The sequence below is a fragment of the Melanerpes formicivorus genome, unplaced genomic scaffold (genome assembly GCF_026170545.1).
Source record: "Melanerpes formicivorus ecotype bairdi unplaced genomic scaffold, bMelFor1.0.p_v2 SCAF_83, whole genome shotgun sequence".
NCBI lineage: Eukaryota > Metazoa > Chordata > Aves > Piciformes > Picidae > Melanerpes > Melanerpes formicivorus.
The window spans coordinates 1,294,299-1,314,016 of record NW_027142435.1 but is presented as its reverse complement, the minus strand read 5'-3'; the positions used below and the strand labels follow the sequence as shown (position 1 = coordinate 1,314,016).

The 19,718-nt window shown below is 59.9% G+C and overlaps 1 protein-coding gene across 1 annotated transcript in view; it reads right to left on the bottom strand.

Moving 5' to 3' along the window:
• Positions 1-455: 455 nt before the first annotated feature.
• The window catches only part of DOT1L (DOT1 like histone lysine methyltransferase), a 61,508-nt gene continuing 42,245 nt past the window's right edge, over positions 456-19,718 (bottom strand). The window contains 8 exon segments of the mRNA XM_068165044.1: positions 456-7,000; positions 10,339-10,938; positions 12,079-13,029; positions 13,409-13,473; positions 14,134-14,339; positions 15,086-15,699; positions 17,483-17,609; positions 18,483-18,626. Coding sequence (XP_068021145.1) covers positions 10,373-10,938; positions 12,079-13,029; positions 13,409-13,473; positions 14,134-14,339; positions 15,086-15,699; positions 17,483-17,609; positions 18,483-18,626 — 2,673 coding nt within the window. The 3' untranslated portion in view covers positions 456-7,000; positions 10,339-10,372.

Here is a 19,718-nt window from a genome sequence, read left to right as displayed (position 1 = left end):
AGCCCAAACCCCCCTGGGCTGGGCTGGCTCCAGCCCTGGGGCAGCTCCAACCTCTCTGGCAGCCTGGGCCAGGCTCTCCCCACCCTCAGGCTCAAACCTTTCTCCCTTCCCTCCCCTCTCCATCTCCCTCTTTGAGTTCCAACCCTTCTCCCCCTGTCCTGTCCCCTGAGGCCCTGCTCAGAGTCTGTCCCCAGCTTCCTGCTCAGCCCTTGAAGCACTGCAAGGCCACCAGCAGCCCTCCCTGGAGCCCTCTCCAGGCTGCCCCAGCCCAACTCCCTCAGCCTGGGCTCCCAGCAGAGGGCTTCCAGCCCTGCTGTGGCCTCCCCTGGCCCCCTGCTCCGGCAGCTCCCTGGGGCCTGTGCTGAGGGCTCCAGAGCTGCCCCCAGCCCTGCAGGCTCTCCTCCCCTGCTCCAGCCCTGCCCTGGGGAAGCAGAGAGAGCCCAGAGCAGCAGCTGTGTATTAAAATACAGACACTTTAATATAAAGACAAAAACCTCCAAAGCATCTCAGATACAAACCAGGGGAGGGGAGGCAGGAACAAAAGCCACAAGAAATTAAGTGGGAGGAGGGGGGGAAGGGGGGAAGAAAACCAAACAACCAACAAACCAAACAAGCCCCAACCCCTCCCCCCCCCCAAATCAACCTCTTAACTCTTAGAGTGTGGAGAATTAGAAAGGCAGGGTGGAAATATATATATTATACATACATTATGTACAGAGCAGAACTGAGAGGGGGCTGGGGAGGGAGGGGAGGGAGGGGAGGGCAACTTCCCAGGAGATGGAAGGAAAACCAAACCCCAACCAAAACCCAAAAGGGAAAGAAAATCCACCCCAAGGCAAAGACAGATAAATAATTAGGGGGAAATTTGGGGTTTAAATAATTCAGCTGAAATCTTCCCCCCCCCCCCCCCCCCAAAAAAAAAAGGCTAAATTGGATCAGTTCATTCCCCAGGGGGAAGAGAAGCTCTGACTGTGCTAAGGGCCAAGGGGGGGAAGGGGTCAAACAAATGACAAAGGGGAAACCAATCCATGGGGGAATGGATTCTCATTAGTAGTTAGAAGGTCACTAATCAATTCCTGAGCAACAGCAACCTCAGCCTCTCCTGCCTCCCCCTCCCCAGTCCCCCTCAGCCAGGGCAAGGCTCTCACCCTCCCAAAGGAAGGAAGAAGGAAGTGGTGGAAGTGGAAGAGAGACCCTCGAGGGGAGAAGTTTGGTGTCCCTGGAGCAGCCCCAGGAGGTTGACCACCAGCCAGCCACAGCAGGATGGGGAGGGCCAGGGGCTCCTGCTCCTCCTTTGCTCCCAAGGAGCTTCTGACTGCACCAAGAGAAGCAACCGGGGGGGGGGGCTTGAGGAAGCCAGGAGGATCCCAGGCTGAGAGCTTCAGGGGCAGCAGAGTTCCAACCTGGCCACTGGGAGCCTGGGTTTGGCTTCTGGAGCTCCACAACCTCCTCAGGAGGAGGAAGTCCTCCGCCTGGAGGTGTTCCAGGCCAGGCTGGATGAGGTCTTGAGCAGCCTGGGCTGGTGGGAGGGGTCCCTGCCCGTGGCAGGGGTTGGAAGTGGATGGTCCTGAAGGTCCCTTCCAACCCAACCCAGGCTGGGAACCTCTGCCCAGCAAATGTGCTGCAGCCTCCTGGCTCTGGCAAGCCCTGAAGCTGACAGCAATCAGCTTCTGCCTCCCCTGCAGGGATGGTTCCCTACACTGACTGCAAAGGCAGAGCTCAGGCTGGGCACAGGCACCTCCGGGGCTGCTGATCCTCCTCCCCCCGGCAGGCAGCCTCCAGAGCCATGCAGACACAGTCACAAAGGAGAGGAGGAAGAGAGCCACACACCACGACCTCTGCAGAGCCCCAAACCATCAGGCACTGGGATGCTGACTCCCAGCTCTGCCTCCCACACTTCCCCAGATTCTCCTCCCCCGGGGCTGCAAAGATAGTTCACAAAAACCCTGCCTGGGGGCTTCTCCCCCAGCCCCTGCTGCTGAGCCTGCAGGACTCAGCCTGGCAGCTCCCAGGGCTGCTGGCCCCCCCAGGCTTTTGGCTCAAGGCAGAAAGGTTTCAAGTGAGTGGAGCTGGGGCAGGAAAAACCCAAATCCCCCTCCTGGCTGCCTGCAGCTCTCCAGCCCCTGCAGCTCTCCAGCCCCTGCAGCTCTCCAGCCCCTGCAGCTCTCCAGCCCCTGCAGCTCTCCAGCCCCTGCAGCTCTCCAGCCCCTGCAGCACAAGGAACCAATTTCAGCACAAAGCAGAAGGATTTGATCCCCCAAAGACACCTCCCAAGGGCACCAGGACACAGCCACCAAGCCCTAACCTGTGGCTCTTGAGCCAGCAGCACCCAGGGTGGGTGCTGGAAGGGCTCTGGAGCAGGGGGGTGACCCCAGGCTGGGTGCTGGAAGGGCTCTGGAGCAGGGGGGTGACCCCAGGCTGGGCGCTGGAAGGGCTCTGGAGCAGGGGGGTGACCCCAGGCTGGGTGCTGGAAGGGCTCTGGAGCAGGGGGGTGACCCCAGGCTGGGAGCTGAGTGGTTGCTGTCAGTGCTCAGAGGGCTCAGCACCCACCCCAGACGTGGCCACAGGGCAGCCTGAGCCAGGAGGGGGAGTCAGGATCAGCAGCTTGGAGAGCAGCTCCCAGCCTGGGCCCCCCTCTGCCAGCAAGGAGGCAAAGCTGGAGCAGGGCAGCAGCCCTGAGCTGCCATCTGCAGGGAGCCAACCTGCTGCCCACAGCCCTCCCCTCCTGGGGAGCACCCAGGGCCAGCAAGGTACCCAGAGCAGCCCCAGGGGGGTGTGGGGGCTGAGGGGAGGTGGAAGCACAGGCAAGGCCCTCAGCCTGCCCCACACAAACCCTCTCCTGAACCACAGCCACCTCCAGCTGCTGCAGACAGCAGCCCTGCAGGCACTGCTGCCCCCCCCTGCCCCCCCAGCCCTCAGCCTCTCTGCCTGCCCTCTCCCAGCTGCCAAGAGGCCTCCTGCTGCTGGCACAGACCAGCTGGAGCCTCTGCTCTGCCTGCAGGTGGCAGAGACCTCACTCCCTGCTGGCAGCTTCCCCTCTGCCCCTGCAGCCACAACCTCAGCTAAGAGCTGAAGCTGCTTCCCATCCCCTGGGGGGTGTCCAGGCTGCTCCACACCTTCCCAGAGGGCACTGCCACACCTGCAGACAGGATGCAGGGACACCTCCACCTCCTCCTCCTCCTCCTCCTCCACACCAGCTCCATCTCAGCCCCTGGGGCCTCCAGCAAGGCTCTCTCACTTTCTCCCTCAGCCACACAAGAGAATCTTCTGGGTGCCCCCCACCCTGCAGCTGATGGAAGAGTTGCTGCTGAGTGACTCATCCCCAGCCAGGGACAGAGCTGAGGCTCAGTGCTGCTGGAGCTCTCCCAGCTCCTGAGCCTGCTGGGGTCTCAGAGGACTCAGCCCAGCCAGAGGAAGCAAAGCACCAAAAAAGGAAGAGTGTGAGGCTGCTGCTCAAGGCTGAGGGCTGCAGTGGGGCCACAGCCTCTGCTCAGCACTGCTCAGGAAGTTCCATCTTCTCTTGGCAGCCTCTGTGCTCCAAGATGTCCTTCAGCTTCCTGAGAAGTGCCCTGGCTGGCAGCAGTGGTGTGGAGGAGAGGGAAGGAGGCTGAGAGCCACAGGCAGGATGTGCTCAGGCAGCAGGAATGCCTCTCTGGAACTGGCTGCTTGGCCTCCACCGCTCCAAGGAGCTTCAGTTATTGGAACCAGGCTTCAGACCTCTGCCCCAGCATTCCTCCAGCAGGGTCAGCAGGGGCTGCTGCTTGCAGCCAGATGGATCAGATCTCAGCATCTCAAAGCTCTTCCTTCAAGCCACCCCCCAGCCAGGTGAGCACATCCCCAGCCTCCAGGCAAGAGCAGAGCCAAGGGGAGCCTGCCCGAGGCGACGGCAAGGCCAGGCCGGACCAGGCCCTGGGGGACACCAAGCACAGGGTGGGGGAGATGCAACTGCAGCTGCTGCTGCTCCAGCAGCTGCTCAGGCACAGCTCTCCAAGGTGCAGCCACAGCAGCTTGGCCCCTTCCAGGCACCCAAGGGCCTGGAAGGAGCTGGAGCTGCCCAACTGCCAGCCACAGAACATCTGGGCTACACTGACCTCCTGGATTCCAGGACATACTCTGTACAGCTTCCACTAGAAGCTACTCTAGAAGCTACTGGATGGTCCTCAGCTCTCCCCCTCGGGGCACTGCTGCCCTTTCCCAGCCTTTTCACCTTGCTGTTGTAGCTCAGCAGGGCACAGGGCTGCCAGGTCCTCTCCCACAGGCGGAGCACAGGACAGATCCAGGCTGCCCCTCGTTCCCAGGGCACCTAACCCCCTCCCCTCCCTCCCCAGCACAAGGCCAGAACAGCTTCCTGCACACAAAGGCTCCTGTGGGAGACACAACCTGGGGAGCACCAAAGAACTGCACCTGGGCCTAAACCTCTACTGAGGCTGCCAAGGAAGCTCAGCCCCACTGCTGCCCCCAGCATGGCTCAGCACCACTCCTGCTGGAGCCACACAGGGCAGAGCCTCCTTGCTGCTCCAAACAGGAGCCCAGCAGCTGCTGGGTTCAGCCCAGCTCTGTGCCTGTCAGGCAGGGCTCAGCCCAGGGGCTGCCCCCTTGCTGGAGGGGGGAGATGGGTGAGGGAGCTAGAAAGGATTTGAGGACAGCAAGAGGCCCCTGCTGCCCTCAGAGCACCAGGGAGGTTCTCAGAGCCTTCCAGTGTCCTGCTCCTGCTCCTTCTGCTGCTGCAATTCCTCTTCCCTGCCTGCAGCTTCCTTTTCTTGCAGCTGGGTCCAGCCTGCCCTCCAGCCCAGCCCCGTTTCCACCTCCTGGATCCATCTCTCCTCTCCCTTCTGGGCACTCCAATAAATAAATAAAATACTCATAATAACAAAAAAGGTCTTTACAAGTCTCCTGTGCACTGAACAAGCTAAAGGAACCCCAAACCACACCGAATTACCCCCAGGGCAACGGAGATGTCTCTCTCTGTCCCCCCCAGCGAGGTGCTGGGGGCAGCACACAGCACCACAAGGACTCACTGCAGCAGGGGGGCAGCCTGGGAGGCTCAGCTGGAGCTGTTTTTGTGAACTACCATTCAGATCCACTGCACCATGGAAGAAAAGCAACCTCCCTCACCACCAAAGAGCAAAGAACAGAGAAGCAAACTGCACTTTGTCCATCAGTGCACAGAGCTGAGCCAGGCCTCAGCCCCGCAGCCAACCCCTGGCTGCCCCAAACCCAACCAGCTGAGCAGCTCCTGCTGCCTGCACCGGGGCCAGCAGCAGCAAAGCAGCAGCTCAGCCTGCCCCCAGCGCTGGCACGGAGGGGCCTGGGCAGGCCTGGTGCCTGCACCCCTGTACCCTGGCCAGGGGCACCCTGGGGGCAGCTGCCAGCAAACATTCACAGTGCCTGCAGGGCAGGCAGCCCCCAGGGGGGCAGGCAGCCCCCGGGGGGGCACCACTCGGAGCCTCTCCTCTTCAGACCGTGCTGAGCTGGCCCGGGGCCACCCCAGGGGCTGAGCTCTCAACCCCACCCAGGTCACAGAGCTCAGCCCGCGCAGCCCCAGGGCAGCAGCCGGGGAGTCCCCTGCGCAGTGCCAGGGAGAGGTTCAGCACTCTCGGGGGGGGGGGGGGGGGGGAAGGGCTGGGAGGTGAACAGAGCGGGGGGGGGGGGAGGAGGAGGAGGAGAAGGGGGAAGAGAACAATAAATAAACTGCAGAGGCGTGTGGGGAGCGGGTTTGGCATCGGTCAGCCCTGCCCAATTCAGCACCAAGGGTTCAAGCTTCGAGGCACAGTTTCCGAGGGGCTGGCTAGCACCGGGGGGAGGCCTCCCCCCCCCCTGCTGGTGGTGCCCAAGGCCTTTGGGCAGGCAGCGCTGCCAGGAGCTGCTCCCTGCTGCCCCCGGCTGGAGGGAAAGGAGTCCGACCCCAGCCCCAGCCAGCGGCTGGCGCTTGAGGCAGGGAGAGAGCTGACCTGGCACCGACTGCGGCTGCAGCTTTGCTCCTGCCCTGTGGGCTCTTCCTCCTCTTTGCCTTTTTGGCCTTTGTCTCCCTCTTTTTTTTTTTTTTCTTTTTATTTTTGCCTTTTTTAATTTTTTTTTTCTCTTTTATTTTCCCCTTTTTCTCTTTTTTTTTTTTTTTTTTGCCTTTTTCTCTTTTTTTTTACCCTTTTTCTCTTTTTTTTTACCCTTTTCTCTTTTTTTGGGGGGGGCCTTTTACTCTTTGTTTTGGCCTTTTTATCTCCTTTTTTTTTGGCCTTTTTCTCTCCTTTTTTTTTTGGCCTTTTTCTCTCTTTTTTGGGACCTTTTTATCTTTTTCTTTTTGCCTTTTCCATTTTTTTTTTCCTTTTCTCTTTTTTCCTTTTTCTCTTTTTTTCCCCATTTATGTTGTCTTTTTTTTTTTTTTTGGCCTTTTCTCTCTTTTTTTACCCTTTTGTCCTTTTTGGGGGCCCTTTTTCTCTTTTTTTTTGGCCTTTTTCTCTTTTTTTTTGGCCTTTTTCTCTTTTTTTTTTGGCCTTTTTCTCTTTTTTTTTCCCTTTTATTTGGCCTTTTTACCTTTTCTTTTTTTCCTTCTTTTTATTCCTTTTTTTTTTTCCTTTTCTCTTTTTTTTTTTCCTCTTTTTATCTCTTTTTTTTTGTCTCCTTTTTATCTCTTTTTTTTTTTCCTTTTTACCTTTTTTTTTTTTTCTTTCTCTTTTTTATCTCTTCTTTTTTTTTTCCCCCTTCTCCTCACTCAGATTCACAGTTTAAAACAAACCAAACCCCCAAACAAATTCAAAACCCCCCCAACCAAACCCCAACAACCAAAACCAAACCCAAAACTTTTTGCTCTGTGGTTTAGGTCTTTGAATTATTTGTTGTTGTTGTTGTTGTTTTGTTTTATTTTGTGTGTGTCCAGTAGTAGTAAGAGAGTAGAAACCCCTGCACAGGCCAGGTGAGCACCTTTCAGTGGAAGCTGAGTGAAGTTGGTCCACGTTGTCCTTGCATAGGTCACATTGGGTTGAGGTAGAAATCCTTTAGTTACCTGCACGACAGGAGGAGAGGAAGAGACTCATCTCAATCAAAGGCAGAAAGCTCCCAGGGGCATCTCTACCCTGCTCCAAGACCTCCTCCTCAGCCAGCAAAAGGAGGAGCAGCAGCAGCAGCTCTTCACCCAAGTGCAACCACAAAGGATGCTGCCAAGAGGGGCAGGCAGGCAGCCCCCACCCCAGCTGCCTTCTGACGCTGGCACCGCCTGGGGCTCGGTGCCAGGCCTGGGCTGGGGGGGCAGAAGTGGGCCCCAGCTCAGTGCTTCACCTTTCCCCAGCACACACTGAGCTGCTTGGAGTTTAGAGCAGCCTGAGGGAGCACTGTTCATAGATCCACGGAATGGGTTGGGTTGGAAGGGACCTCAAAGCTCAGCCAGTTCCAACCCCCCTGCCGACCTCCCACCGGCACAGGCTGCTCAGGGCCTCATCCAGCCTGGCCCTGAACACCTCCAGGCAGGAGGCAGCCACAGCCTCCCTGGGCAGCCTGGGCCAGAGTCTCCCCAGCCTCACTGTCCACAATTCCTTCCTCATCTCCACTCCAGCCCTGCCCTCCTCCTGACAGGCAGAGCAGGTTTGTTTCAGCCCCAGCTCCAGCTCCCAGCCCTGGCTCCTGCCAGGCTCCAGGTGCAGGTGCCCAGAGCAGCCAGTGCCAGCACTCAGCCACCTGCCCTGTGCCCAGCAGTCACAGGCAGCAGGGCCCCCCCTGGGGTCCCTCTGCCAGACACCACCTCCTGCCAGCAGCACTCCTGCTCCACAACCCAGCTCTGCCATCCAGCTACTGCTCTCCTGCCACTTCTCTGCCTCTCCTGCTCTGCTCAGAACCTTTTGGGTACCATCAGAGCTGAGGGTCCAGAATCCAACCCCAGATGCCCTCAGTCCTGCTCAGACCCTTTCTGTTACACCACAGCTGAGGCTCAGAGTCCAGCCCAAGATGCCCTCAGTCCCAGGCAGGCAGCAGAAGGCTTTCAGGCTGTTCTTGAGTCGCTCACAGGTACCAACCCCCAGCCTGACCCTCCTCACCCCTTCTCCCCCATCTGGTTTGTTTCCAGCCCATTCTATCAGCACATCACAGCAGCTCTCTGCTGGCACACAGGGCCCACAGCACTCCAAGCTCTTCCTCAGCCTCTCTTTCACGTGCAGAAGGGTGCAGGGGGTACTTAGGTGGCTCACAAAAGCCCTGCTGAGGCTCTGTGGGTGGCTGTGGAGCCATTTGCTGATGAAGACACCACAGAGAATGCAGAGTCAAGAGAAGCTCTCAGGTAGGTTGTAATTGAGTCATGTTTTACAAGCAGCAAAGAGCATTCAACCACATTCTGTACACAGCTGCAGGAGCAGTGAACAGCAACAACATCACAGACCCCCAGGAGAAGCAGGGAGGGAGCTCTGGGGCCTCACAGACTGCTTGAGCCTTGCAAGCAAGAGGTTGGTACAGCAGGATGCCAGCAGAGCACTGGCATCAACAAGAGTCCCCAGCTCCACGGTGGCACACTTGGCTCTGGAGGTGCTCTGAGGACACTGAGACAGCTGCCCCAGGCTGTGTGAAGCATGGAGCAGCTCAGCCTGCAGGCTGCCTGTGTGCCCACTCCTGTGTGCCCACTCCCAGTCTGCCCAGCAAAGCCAGTGAGGGGCAGGTGAGCATCTGGGGGGGGCTCTGTTGCTGCCAGCCCCAGCAGAGCTGCAGTGCACAGATCAGATCCCAGCCCTGCTCTGCTGCCTGGGGTTGCCTTCTCCAGGGATGGCTAAGGAGGGTCTCCTCCCCCTCTGCTCTGCCCTGGTGAGACCACACCTGGAATGCTGGGTCCAGTCTGGGGCTCCCCAGGTCAGGAGAGACAGGGAACTGCTGGAGAGAGTCCAGTGGAGGCTGGGAGGATGATGAAGGGACTGGAAGCTCTCTGCTGTGAGGAAAGGCTGAGAGCCCTGGGGCTGCTGAGCCTGAAGAGAAGGCTGAGAGGTGACCTGATCAATGTCTATAAATATCTGAGGGGTGGGGGTCAAGAAGATGGTGCCAGGCTCTGCTCAGTGGTGCCCAGTGATAGGACAAGGAACAAGAGGCACAAGCTGGAACCCAGAAGTTCCACCTGGAGCTGAGGAGACACTCTCTGGCTCTCTGCTGCAGGAGGCACACCAGCTGCAGTGCAGGAGCAGCCTGCCTCTGCTCTGCAGGCACAGCTGCAGCCTGGGAGCTGGAAGAGTTCTAACTGCATGGCTGTGTGCAGCAGCTGCTGGGGGCTGGCAGCAAAGCCAAGCCCACCCCTGCCAGCTGCAGGCACAGAGCAGCACCAGCACACACCTAACACCCTGGGGGCTCGTGGGGGGACAACAGTCTCTGTCGGGGGGCAAGGGGAGGGGAAGAGGAACTCAGCAGTAGGAAACCATCACTGCCAGGAGCTGCAGGAAAGCACACTTGGAAAAGAGACAATTCTGCAGCAATGAACTGTCACAAAGGGACCCTGAGCACAACCTTCCTGCCAGCTGAGCCAGAGCCACCCAGGGAGCAGCCCTTGAGACCCTGAGTGCCACAGCAGGCACCAAGGCTGTCCAGCCTCTGCCACCAAGGATCCTGAGTGCCACAGCAGACACCAAGGCTCTGCCACCAGAGATCCTGAGTGCCACAGCAGACACCAAGGCTCTGCCACCAGAGATCCTGAGTGCCACAGCAGACACCAAGGCTCTGCCATCAGAGATCCTGAGTGCCACAGCAGGCAGCACCAAAGCTCTGCCACCAGAGACCCTGAGTGCCACAGCAGGCACCAAGGCTGTCCAGCCTCTGCCACCAAGGATCCTGAGTGCCACAGCAGACACCAAGGCTCTGCCATCAGAGATCCTGACTCCCACAGCAGGCAGCACCAAAGCTCTGCCACCACGGATCCTGACTCCCACAGCAGGCAGCACCAAGGCTCTGCCTCCAAGGATCCTGACTCCCACAGCAGGCAGCACCAAGGCTCTGCCTCCAAGGATCCTGACTCCCACAGCAGGCAGCACCAAGGCTCTGCCTCCAAGGATCCTGACTCCCACAGCAGGCAGCACCAAGGCTCTGCCACCAGAGACCTTGAGTGCCACAGCAGGCAGCACCAAGGCTCCACCACCAGAGATCCTGAGTGCCACAGCAGGCAGCACCGAGGCTCTGCCACCACGGATCCTGACTCCCACAGCAGGCAGCACCAAGGCTCCACCACCAGAGGTCCTGAGTGCCACGGCAGGCAGCACCGAGGCTCCGCACCCTGCGGTGCCCTCCTGCAGCGGCAGGGAGCCCATCCCCAGGCTCCCTCTGCAAAGCAAGCAGCATCAGTCAGCAGCTGGCGCCCCAAGCGCTGTGGCTGCGCTCTGGCCTTACCTTCCAGCACAAGAACTGTTAGCTAAGCAAGCTCTTATCGCGGCTTAACCCCCGAAAGGTGCGGAGCGTAAGGAGGCTGCATGCCAAGGGCCACCCACACGGCCGAGGTGCCAGCGGCGTCGGGCGCCGCCTGGGCCAGCGCCAGGCGGGGCAGGGGAGGGTGATGGACGGTAAAGGAGGGGCGGGAGGCTTTGTGCTGGAGAGAAGCTAGCTTGAGAGACAAAGAGGGGTTAGCGGGCCGGCCGGCAGCGGCGGAGGAGGGCGGCAAGAAGGCCTCGGCGGGCGGCAGGGAGGGGAGGCCCTGCAGCAGGGCCGGCTCGGGGTTAGGAGCGAGCAAGGGCGGAGGGGGAGGCAGGGAGACGTTAGGAGGGGGATGGAAAACAGACTGCGGCGGAGCCCTGCCGGGGTGCTGAGCAGGTCTGCCCTCGCCAGATGAGAGCGGATGAGAGGAGGGGGGTGGGAAGGATGAGGATGAGGTGCTGGCAGCAGCCTGCAGAGGGTTTAAGCTCAGCACTGTGCTGCTAGAGACAGCACTGCTGCTGAAAGTGGCTCCAAACTGATGAGCAGAGGAGGCAGAAGGCACCGCATGGTTAAAAATACCTGCAAACAGGAGAGAAAAACTCAGCTTCAGCAGGTGGCCTTGCACAGTCCCAACAGTGACAAGAGAAACAAACCAAAAGAAAGCAAAACCAACCAAACCAAACCAAACCAGGGACAAAACAAAAGCCAAATGGTAAGTTACAGCCCCAGACAACACCGGCAGGCACAACTATGCAGCATGAGAAGGCAGCAAGCAATGAAGAGAGAATGGTGCAGGCCAGGAGGGACAGAAGGTTTCACACTTACCTTGCCTACTGCCAGCCTCCACATGGCCAGGCCCAAGAACTGGCAGTTCTAGAGCACACAGGCAGGCCTGGGAGGAGGCTGGGTGGTCTCTAGAGTTGTTTTAGCTGAAGAGTCAAAGTGCTGCTCTTGCCACCCTCCTGCTTCCCCACTTACAGGGCAGCAGAGGGGAGAGTCTGCTTTTCCAGCCCATCTAAGTGCTGAGAGATGTGAGAGTTAGGATTTCCACACGTGGTGCCTGAGTGGTTATGGACAGGCAGGGACAAAACCTGCCTTGGCCACTGAGCAGGGTCAGGCTATCTTCTAGTGCTGCCAGCTTGTCTCCAGCTCGGGCCACAGAAGCCAAGCCCTGCAGGATCCCAGAGGTGCAAGGTGCATATGGCATTGCCCTTCCTGGCAAAGCAAAGTCCAGTCAAGAGCCAGAATGCTACCCAATCCCCAACACCCTCTGCTCTGCAGAGGCTCTGATGTCCTTCCTGGATCCTGCTAAGTCCATTCAAGGCCTAATCTCAACCTTGACTCAAGCTGACAAGTTAAGAGATCCTTAACTCGGTACCAGTTCAAACCCTTTACCTGCAGGCAGACCTAAGTTGGTTCCAACACAGCCAACCTCTGACCAAGCAAACCTTAGGCAATCACAAAGCCTGGGTGCATTCTCTCAGGGAGGTGAGAACAAGCTCAGCTAGCAGACAAAGCTCAAGAGATCTCCCTGGGGGGAACTGAACTCATCCTAGCATTTCCAAGAGAGAGAGAGAGAAAGAGAGAGAGAGGAGATTGGTTATGTGGGACAGATCTGCTTCACATCCTGCAGCAACCAAAGAGGCTTTCAGCCCTGGAGGGGCAGCGTCAGACTTTCCTTCAGGCCCTGTCTCATACCAGAGAAAGAGTTCTGCCTACCTCCAACTGTTCCACCTGTAACCCCAGGTGAGAAGTTCCCCATAGTGTGAGAGTTAGTCAGTCTGGTTGCAGCTGATGACACGTGGACCAGACTGGCAGCAGCTGGCATTGAGTTAAATAAGGACTGCAAGACTGAGGAGTTTGTCACGGAGCTGAGGTTGGCTTGCAGGGCCATGGAGCCCAGGGGGAACTGCGATCCAGTGCTCAGAGTGCTCAGGAAGGGGTGGTGCGTCTGCACAGACGAGGCTGGGCTGCCTGCCGCAGAACCAGCAGGAGGAAGGCTTTTGCCGTTCAGAAGGCCACCAGAGGAGACAGCAGCAGAGATGAAGAGGTTGTGGCCGTTCTTGAACTCCACCTCCCGCTCCCTGCCCTTGCCGAGCTTTCCGTTGTGCTGCGCGGAGCTCTTCTCCGAGCAGGCTGCGGCGCGGCCGCCGCCGTCGCTCAGCTCCTTGCCTTTGCCCCCTGCCCGGCTCAGCTCCTCTCCTTTCGTGCTGCTCAGCCCCTCCAGCTGCCTCTTGCTCAGGAAGGGGTTGGGCTCGGCCATCCCCACGTCTTTGCTTCGCTGCGGCTGGAACGGCAGGGGGCAGCTGGCCGGCGCCGCCTCGGCAGCCTTGTGCGGCAGGGAGGCTCCGTCCATGAAGCCGTGCAGCCCCCCCTCGGCTGGGAGCCCCCCGGCGTAGCTGAAGCCGTTGGTGGAGTTTGTGCTGGGGCTGAGCCCGTCTGCCCCGGAGGAGGCCATGGCCAGGCTCTTCCTGGCGTGGGCCAGGCTGTCCTCGGGGGGCGGCCGGAAGGCGAAGAGAGAGCCCTGGCCCAGAGCTGAGGCTGCCTGCAAGGAGCTCTCTGTGGTTTTGGTCAGGTTGATGTCAGAGATTGGTGAGAAAGTTGATTTCCACTTGCTGCTGTTCATGCTCTCGCTGCCTTGGGCTGGCTTCCTCCCAGTCAAGCTGCCCCCTGTTTGGAAGAGAATGTCTGTGTCAAACCCCAGCACTGACTGCAGCTGCTCTGCAGGGCTCATGGCCTGGGCTGGGCTGGAAGGGACCTTCAGGATCCCCCAGCTCCAGCCCCCTGCCAGGGGCAAGGACAGCTCCCAGCAGCCCAGCTTGCTCAAGGCCTCATCCAGCCTGGCCTGGGGCACCCCCAGGCAGGAGGCAGCCACAGCCTCCCTGGGCAGCCTGTGCTGGGGTCTCTCCACCCTCCCTCTAAACCATTTCTGCCAGCAGAGCTCTGCTGTGCTCAGCAGCTCCTAGCAGCCTCCCAGTGACCAGCAGCTCCAGGCAGAGCCAGCCCCAAGCCCAGCCAGTGCAGCAATGCCCAGGGCCCTCACACCTACCGTTCTCAACAGCCTTCTGTGGGGATTTGCTCTCCAAGGATATGGTGGCAATTTTCCTCTCGATTCTAGAGTGAGAAGAAAAGGGTTAGGGAGCCCTGATGGCAGACCTGTGGCACACTGACCCTCACTACCCAGCATCCATAACCCCCTGGGCTGCCTGTGCCAGACTCTCACCACCCTCACACTGAAGAACTTCTTCCTCTGCTCCAGTCCAACCCTGCTCTGCCTCAGCTCCAAACCCTTCCCCCTTGGCCTGTCTCCAGACCCCCTCAGCAAAAGCCTCTCTGCAGCCTTCCTGCAGGATCCCTTCAGGTACTGGAGGGCAGCTCTGAGGTCCCCCTTGGAGCCTTCTCCAGGCTGCACAGCCCCAGCTCCCTCAGCCTGTGCTCAGGGCACAGCTGCTCCAGACCTTGGAGCGTCTCTGTGGCCTGCTCTGGCCTCACTCCTCAGCTCTGTGTCCTTCTGCTGCTGGGGACAGCAGAGCTGGAGGCAGGGTTGGAGGTGAGGACTGAGCAGAGCAGAGTCAAGGGGCAGAATCCCCTCTGCTGCCCTGCTGGCCACTACTTCCTAAAGCTTCCCTCTCCCCCCTTCAGCCACATTAAGATGCTTGGCCTGCTGGGAAGGGTCTCCAAGGGAAGGGAACAAAGAAGGTTTAAGACATCTGTGCAGTATGGAGCAGTGTTGGCAGCTCCCAGGGCCAGCTGAGCCCCGGGCCAGGCCCTCACCTGCTGCTGTTGTGCTCATCCTCAGAGCCCTGCTCCTCATCAGAGGTGAGTGGGGAGTAGTGGACTCCATTGCTCTGCAGGAGAGGCTTCTCCTTCTTCAGTACTGGGGGTTGGTCATTGTCCTGGTAAGGAACAGGAGAGTTCTTCAGGGAGTTTTCAGGAGAGGAAATGGCTGTTATTTCTAAAGGCTGGTTAATGTTATTGACCTGGGCAAGAAGGAAAGAGAGCAGTTACAGGTGAGAGGATCCCCTCAGCAGCAGCCTTAGCTTCACAGATCAAAGCAGAATGGGAGGGCTTGGAAGGGACTCCTGGGGATCACCCAGTCCAACCTCCCTGCCAGAGCAGCATCACCCAGGGCAGGTCACACAGGGATGCATCCAGGGAGGGTTTGGAGTGTCTCCAGAGAAGGAGACTCCACAGCCTCTTTGGGCAGCCTGCTCCAGGCCCCCAGCAGCCTCACAGCAAAGAAGTTTCTCCTCCTGGGCTGCAGTTTGTGCCCCTTGTCCTGTCCCTGGACAGCACTGAGCAGAGCCTGGCTCCTGCCCTTCACATCTTTCACCAGCATGAATGAGGACCCCCCCAGGCTCCTCTGCTCCAAGCTGAAGCCCCAGCTCCCCCAGCCTGTCCTCACAGGGATGTTCCACTCCTCTGCACAGAGTGGGCTGGGTTGGAAGGGACCTTAAAGATCCCCCAGCCCCAACCCCCTGCCAGGGGCAGGGACCCCTCCCAGCGGCCCAGCTTGCTCCAGGCCTCACCCAACCCACCTGCAACACCTCCAGGGCTGGGGACTCCACCACCTCCCTGGGCAGCCTGTGCCAACCCCTGAGCACTCCTGCAGCAGCCAAACCCTTCCTGGCCCCCGAGCCTGCCCCTGCCCTGCCCTGTGCCACCTGAAGCCTCTCTCCCCTCGCCCCGCCGCGGAGCAGCCCCCCCGGCCCCCCGCGGCCCTTACCATGGAGCTGATGTTGAGAGGGGAGCCTGAGGGCTGCACGAAGAGCCCCGGGACGGCAGGCAGGGACTTGCGCTTGGGGGAGACGCCGGGGGCGCCGCCGAGGGTCCCTGCCGAGGCTCTCTTCCGCCGGCCGCGCTTCTTGCCGTCGGGCGCCGGGGCCTGGCCCGCCTCCAGCCGCCCCCCCGCGGGCAGGGGGCTGTGCTTGCTGGGAGGGGACTGCTTTACATGCCCTGCAGTAGGAGAGATTGTGAAGATGATCCTTCTCTTGGCCTCGCTCTCGGCATCGGCAAAGGCTGCCTCGGGCTGCAGGTCTCCCTTCGATCCTTCGGCAAACATCTTCTGAGCCTCTGCATACTGCAGGACCCCCACCAGGCTCTGGGCTGTGCCGTTTAGCCTGGGGCTTGTGGAGTGCTGGTGAGCAGGGGAGCTTTGCCCAGAGTTCCTCGACTGCATCATGAGCAAAGGATGCTGTGGAGTGGCACTCCGAGACCCTACTGAGTTAAAGAGACTCCCAGAGTCCTCCAGAGCTGCCTGGTCAGCACCAGGGTTGAGATGGGCTGGGCTGTTTGTGAGGGTTCCATTGAGTGCCACCGAGCCAGAAGAGTAAGAAAAACCTGTTGGAAGGGAAAGCCACAAATCATTGCTGCTGCTGAGTGAGAGGGCACAGTGCTGGGGGGCTGCTGAGGGAGAGGGCACAGTGCTGGGGGGCTGCTGAGTGAGAGGGCACAGTGCTGGGGGGCTGCTGAGGGAGAGGGCACAGTGCTGGGGGGCTGCTGAGGGAGAGGGCACAGTGCTGGGGGGCTGCTGAGTGAGAGGGCACAGTGCTGGGGGGGTGCTGAGTGAGAGGGCACAGTGCTGGGGGGGTGCTGAGTGAGAGATCACAGTGCTGGGGGGCTGCTGAGGGAGAGGGCACAGTGCTGGGGGGGTGCTGAGTGAGAGGGCACAGTGCTGGGGGGCTGCTGAGTGAGAGGGCACAGTGCTGGGAGGCTGCTGAGTGAGAGGGCACAGTGCTGGGGGGGTGCTGAGTGAGAGGGCACAGTGCTGGGGGGCTGCTGAGTGAGAGGGCACAGTGCTGGGGGGCTGCTGAGTGAGAGGGCACAGTGCTGGGGGGCTGGGAGCAGGCAGCAGCTCTGCCTGCGGCGCTGGAGGCGTGCCACGGGGGGCACCGGGGCTGGGGGGCACAGGGCAGCCCGGGGGGGGCACAGGGCAGCCCGGGGGGGGCACAGGGCAGCCCGGGGGGGGCACAGGGCAGCCCGGGGGGGGCACAGGGCAGCCCGGGGGGGGCACAGGGCAGTTGGGGAGGTGGCTCTGTGCTGATGGTTTCACTCAGGGGGTAGTCTCACTGCTCTTCTGCCAGCTCAGAACTCCTGTGTGCCATGGCCCTGCCCTGGGCCCAGGGGCTGATGGCATTCAGAGATTCATGGAATGGGTTGGGCTGGGAGGGACCTTCAGGATCCCCCAGCTCCAACCCCCTGCCAGGGGCAGGGACACCTCCCAGCAGCCCAGGCTGCTCAAGGCCTCATCCAGCCTGGCCCTGAACACCTCCATAGCCTCCCTGGGCAGCCTGTGCCAGGCTCTCCCCAGCCTCACTGATGTTCTCCAGGTGAATTTCCTACCTGAGTGGCTTTAGTCCTCCCTTGAGGCCTTGTCTGTGGGCTCTCAGAATGGCAGGGGGGAGGGGAGCAGGGGTCTGCTTTACACCAAGGGGTCTGACACTCGATTGGTTTGACAGAAGACTTCAGCCAAGGCCTTTGCCAGGAGCAGCACAAACCCCAGGTGCTGAGCACAGAGCAGTGCCCTCTGATGTAGCACAGCTCCTGGAGCTGGAGCCTGCCTTGCCTGGGCCACAGCATTCCATGTCCTGAGCAGCTGAAGGCCACAGTTTCAACAGATGGCCAAGTCCAGAGCCAGGGTCTGCACTCAGAGCTGTCCCCCCCTGCTCCCCTGTGACCTTTCTGCCTACCCAGACACCTGTGGCTTTACAGCTGCTCCTGATGGGCCACTGTGACCTGCATCAAGAAGTTAATGCTGCTGCTGAAAGCACTGCCCCCAGCCTGTCAGATGCAGCATCTCCAGCTCACAGCATTAACTCTGCAGCTCTGCTGCTGTGCCAGGCTGGGGAGGCAGGGAAGTCTTAATCCAGAGAGCAAACTGAGCCAAAGCAGCTGCTGCTTGGCCCTGCAAGGTGCTGCAGTGCAGCTGAAGGCACAGCAGAGCAAGACTGCAGGCCAGGATGCAAGCCAGGCTGCCTCAGCTCACCACCATCCACAGCTCTTTGGTCTCCTAACAAAACACTCCTTGATCTAGGCCTGCAGGAGCTCCAGGCAGTGCTTGGAGAGCTCTGACACCTGCCCTGTGGGTGCTGTCAGGAGAAGGCAGCTCAGAGGAGGCTGTTACCTGAGGTAGCCAGAGCCAGTGGCTTGTTTCCAGCAGCATTGCTTACACCATTATGAGAACTAGCACCAATCTGCTTGTCAAGTGTGGAGGAGTCTCTGCTCTGATGAACTGGGCTGGGTGTGCTTCTCTGTGGGGGGAGAAACAGGCACTTCAGTACAGGAGGCCAAGAGCTGAGCCAGGAGCCACATGCAGCAGAGGAATGCAGCAGGGAGGTGGCTCTGCTGCCCCAGTGCCCCTAGGCTCTGCTTGCTCTGAGCAAAGCCCAGCTCAGGCTGGCATGGGACAAGAGCAGCACTGCCCACAGCAGATCCCAGCAGAGGCACACAGCTCCCCCTGCCAGCTCTGCCCAGGCCAAAGCCCACAGCTGGGGAAAGGTCATGGACTCCACACCAGGAGCCAGCTCCAGCTTCCCAAACACAGGCCCTGAGACAAGCAGCTGTGGATGGCCTCTAAACTGACAGCTCTCAGGTGAAAGCTGCTGAGGTCTCTGCTTTGGGGACAAAGCTTAGTGAGAAACTGAGCCCAGCTTGCTCTGAGACTCCCCTGGCCCTGAGAGCAGCCTGGGGCACACAGAGCTGGCCCCAGCAGGCTGTGTGCTGTGTGCTGCTGCAGAGCAGTGGAGCACAGAGCAGCTGCCACAGCCTGGAGGACCTCTGGGGCTCATCCCACACACAGAGCTGCTGGACACCTCTGAGGTGAGCAAGCTGAGGCTCAAGGGCATGCAAGGACAAACTGACTGAGGTCTGACCCTCTCCCTTCACTGCCACCAACTCTCAGCCTCTGCATCTCTTCCACCCTTGAGGCAGCTCCTTGGCTCCTCGGCTCTCCTTTCTGGCTCAGACCCCCACCCCACCCACAGGTCACCTACAGCCCACCAGCAGCCTCCCCCTGAGGCATCAGTGAGGATGAGCAGCCCAGGAAGGGTTGTGGAGCACCCCCTGAGTGCCCAGAGTGACTGGGAGGGAGGGAGGGAGGGAGGTGCTGACAATCCCTTACTGACCTTCTCAACACGGCTGGGGAGCACCACGCTGGCCAGGGGGATACTGACAGGGAGCTTGTTGGGCTGCACTGTGCTGAGAGGGATGCTGATGGGGAGGCTGGTGATGGTTTCTCCATTACTCACAGAGGTTCTCTCTCTCAAAACCTGCAAACCAAAGGAGAGAAAGTGCAGTTCTTAACCACAGAGCAGAGCTTTGCAGCTCAGAGGTGTTGCTAACCCGCAGCTCCCTCCTGCTCTGTGTTCCCTCTCCTCCTCCTGAGGAATTCTATCACTGAGTGGTGACTGCAGAGTCACAGAGCCCCCCTGATGCTGTGCTTCTGCTACTAAGGTCAGCAGCTCCAACCTTCTACCCAACACCTCCTTGACCACCAAACCACATCCCCAAGGGCCACATCTGCTCATTTCCTGAGCACCTCCAGGGCTGGGGACTCCACCACCCCCCTGGGCAGCCTGTGCCAAGCCCTGGCCACTCTTCCAGGGAAGAAATTCTTCCTAATGCCCAACCCAAACCTCCCCTGGTGCAGCTTGAGGCCATTTCCTCTCCTCCTGTCCTCAGAGAAGAGGCCAACACCAGCCTCCAGCCCCCTGCCAGAGCACAGTCACCCAGAAGAGGCTGTCCAGGATGATACCCAAGTGCAGCAAGGCAGAGTCAGGCTGGACATCAGGAGGAAGTTCTGCACCATGAGGGTGGTAAAATACTGCAAGAGGTTACCCAAAGCTGTGGAGCAGACATTCAAGGTCAGGCCTGATGTGGGCCTGAGCAACCTGCTCCAGCTGGAGGTGTCCCTGCTGAGTGCAGGGGGTGGGACAGGAGGAGCTCTGAGGCTGAGCTTGGAGGGTGCCTCCCAGCCTGATGCATTCTGTGGTACCCCCAAAGCCAAGCAGGGCACAGGGAGGGGCAAGGCTGCATTCCCTGCTTAGGCCAGGGAAGGTCTCTGGGCTGCTGGGTGCCACATGTGTGCAGCTGGGCAGAGCAGGGCTCCTCTCTGGGTGCCATGTGTGCAGCTGGGCAGAGCAGGGCTCCTCTCTGGGTGCCATGTGTGCAGCTGGGCAGAGCAGGGCTCCCCTCTGGGTGCCATGTGTGCAGCTGGGCACAGCAGGGCTCCTCTCTGGATGCCATGTGTGCAGCTGGGCAGAGCAGGGCTCCTCTCTGGGTGCCATGTGTGCAGCTGGGCACAGCAGGGCTCCTCTCTGGGTGCCATGTGTGCAGCTGGGCACAGCAGGGCTCCTCTCTGG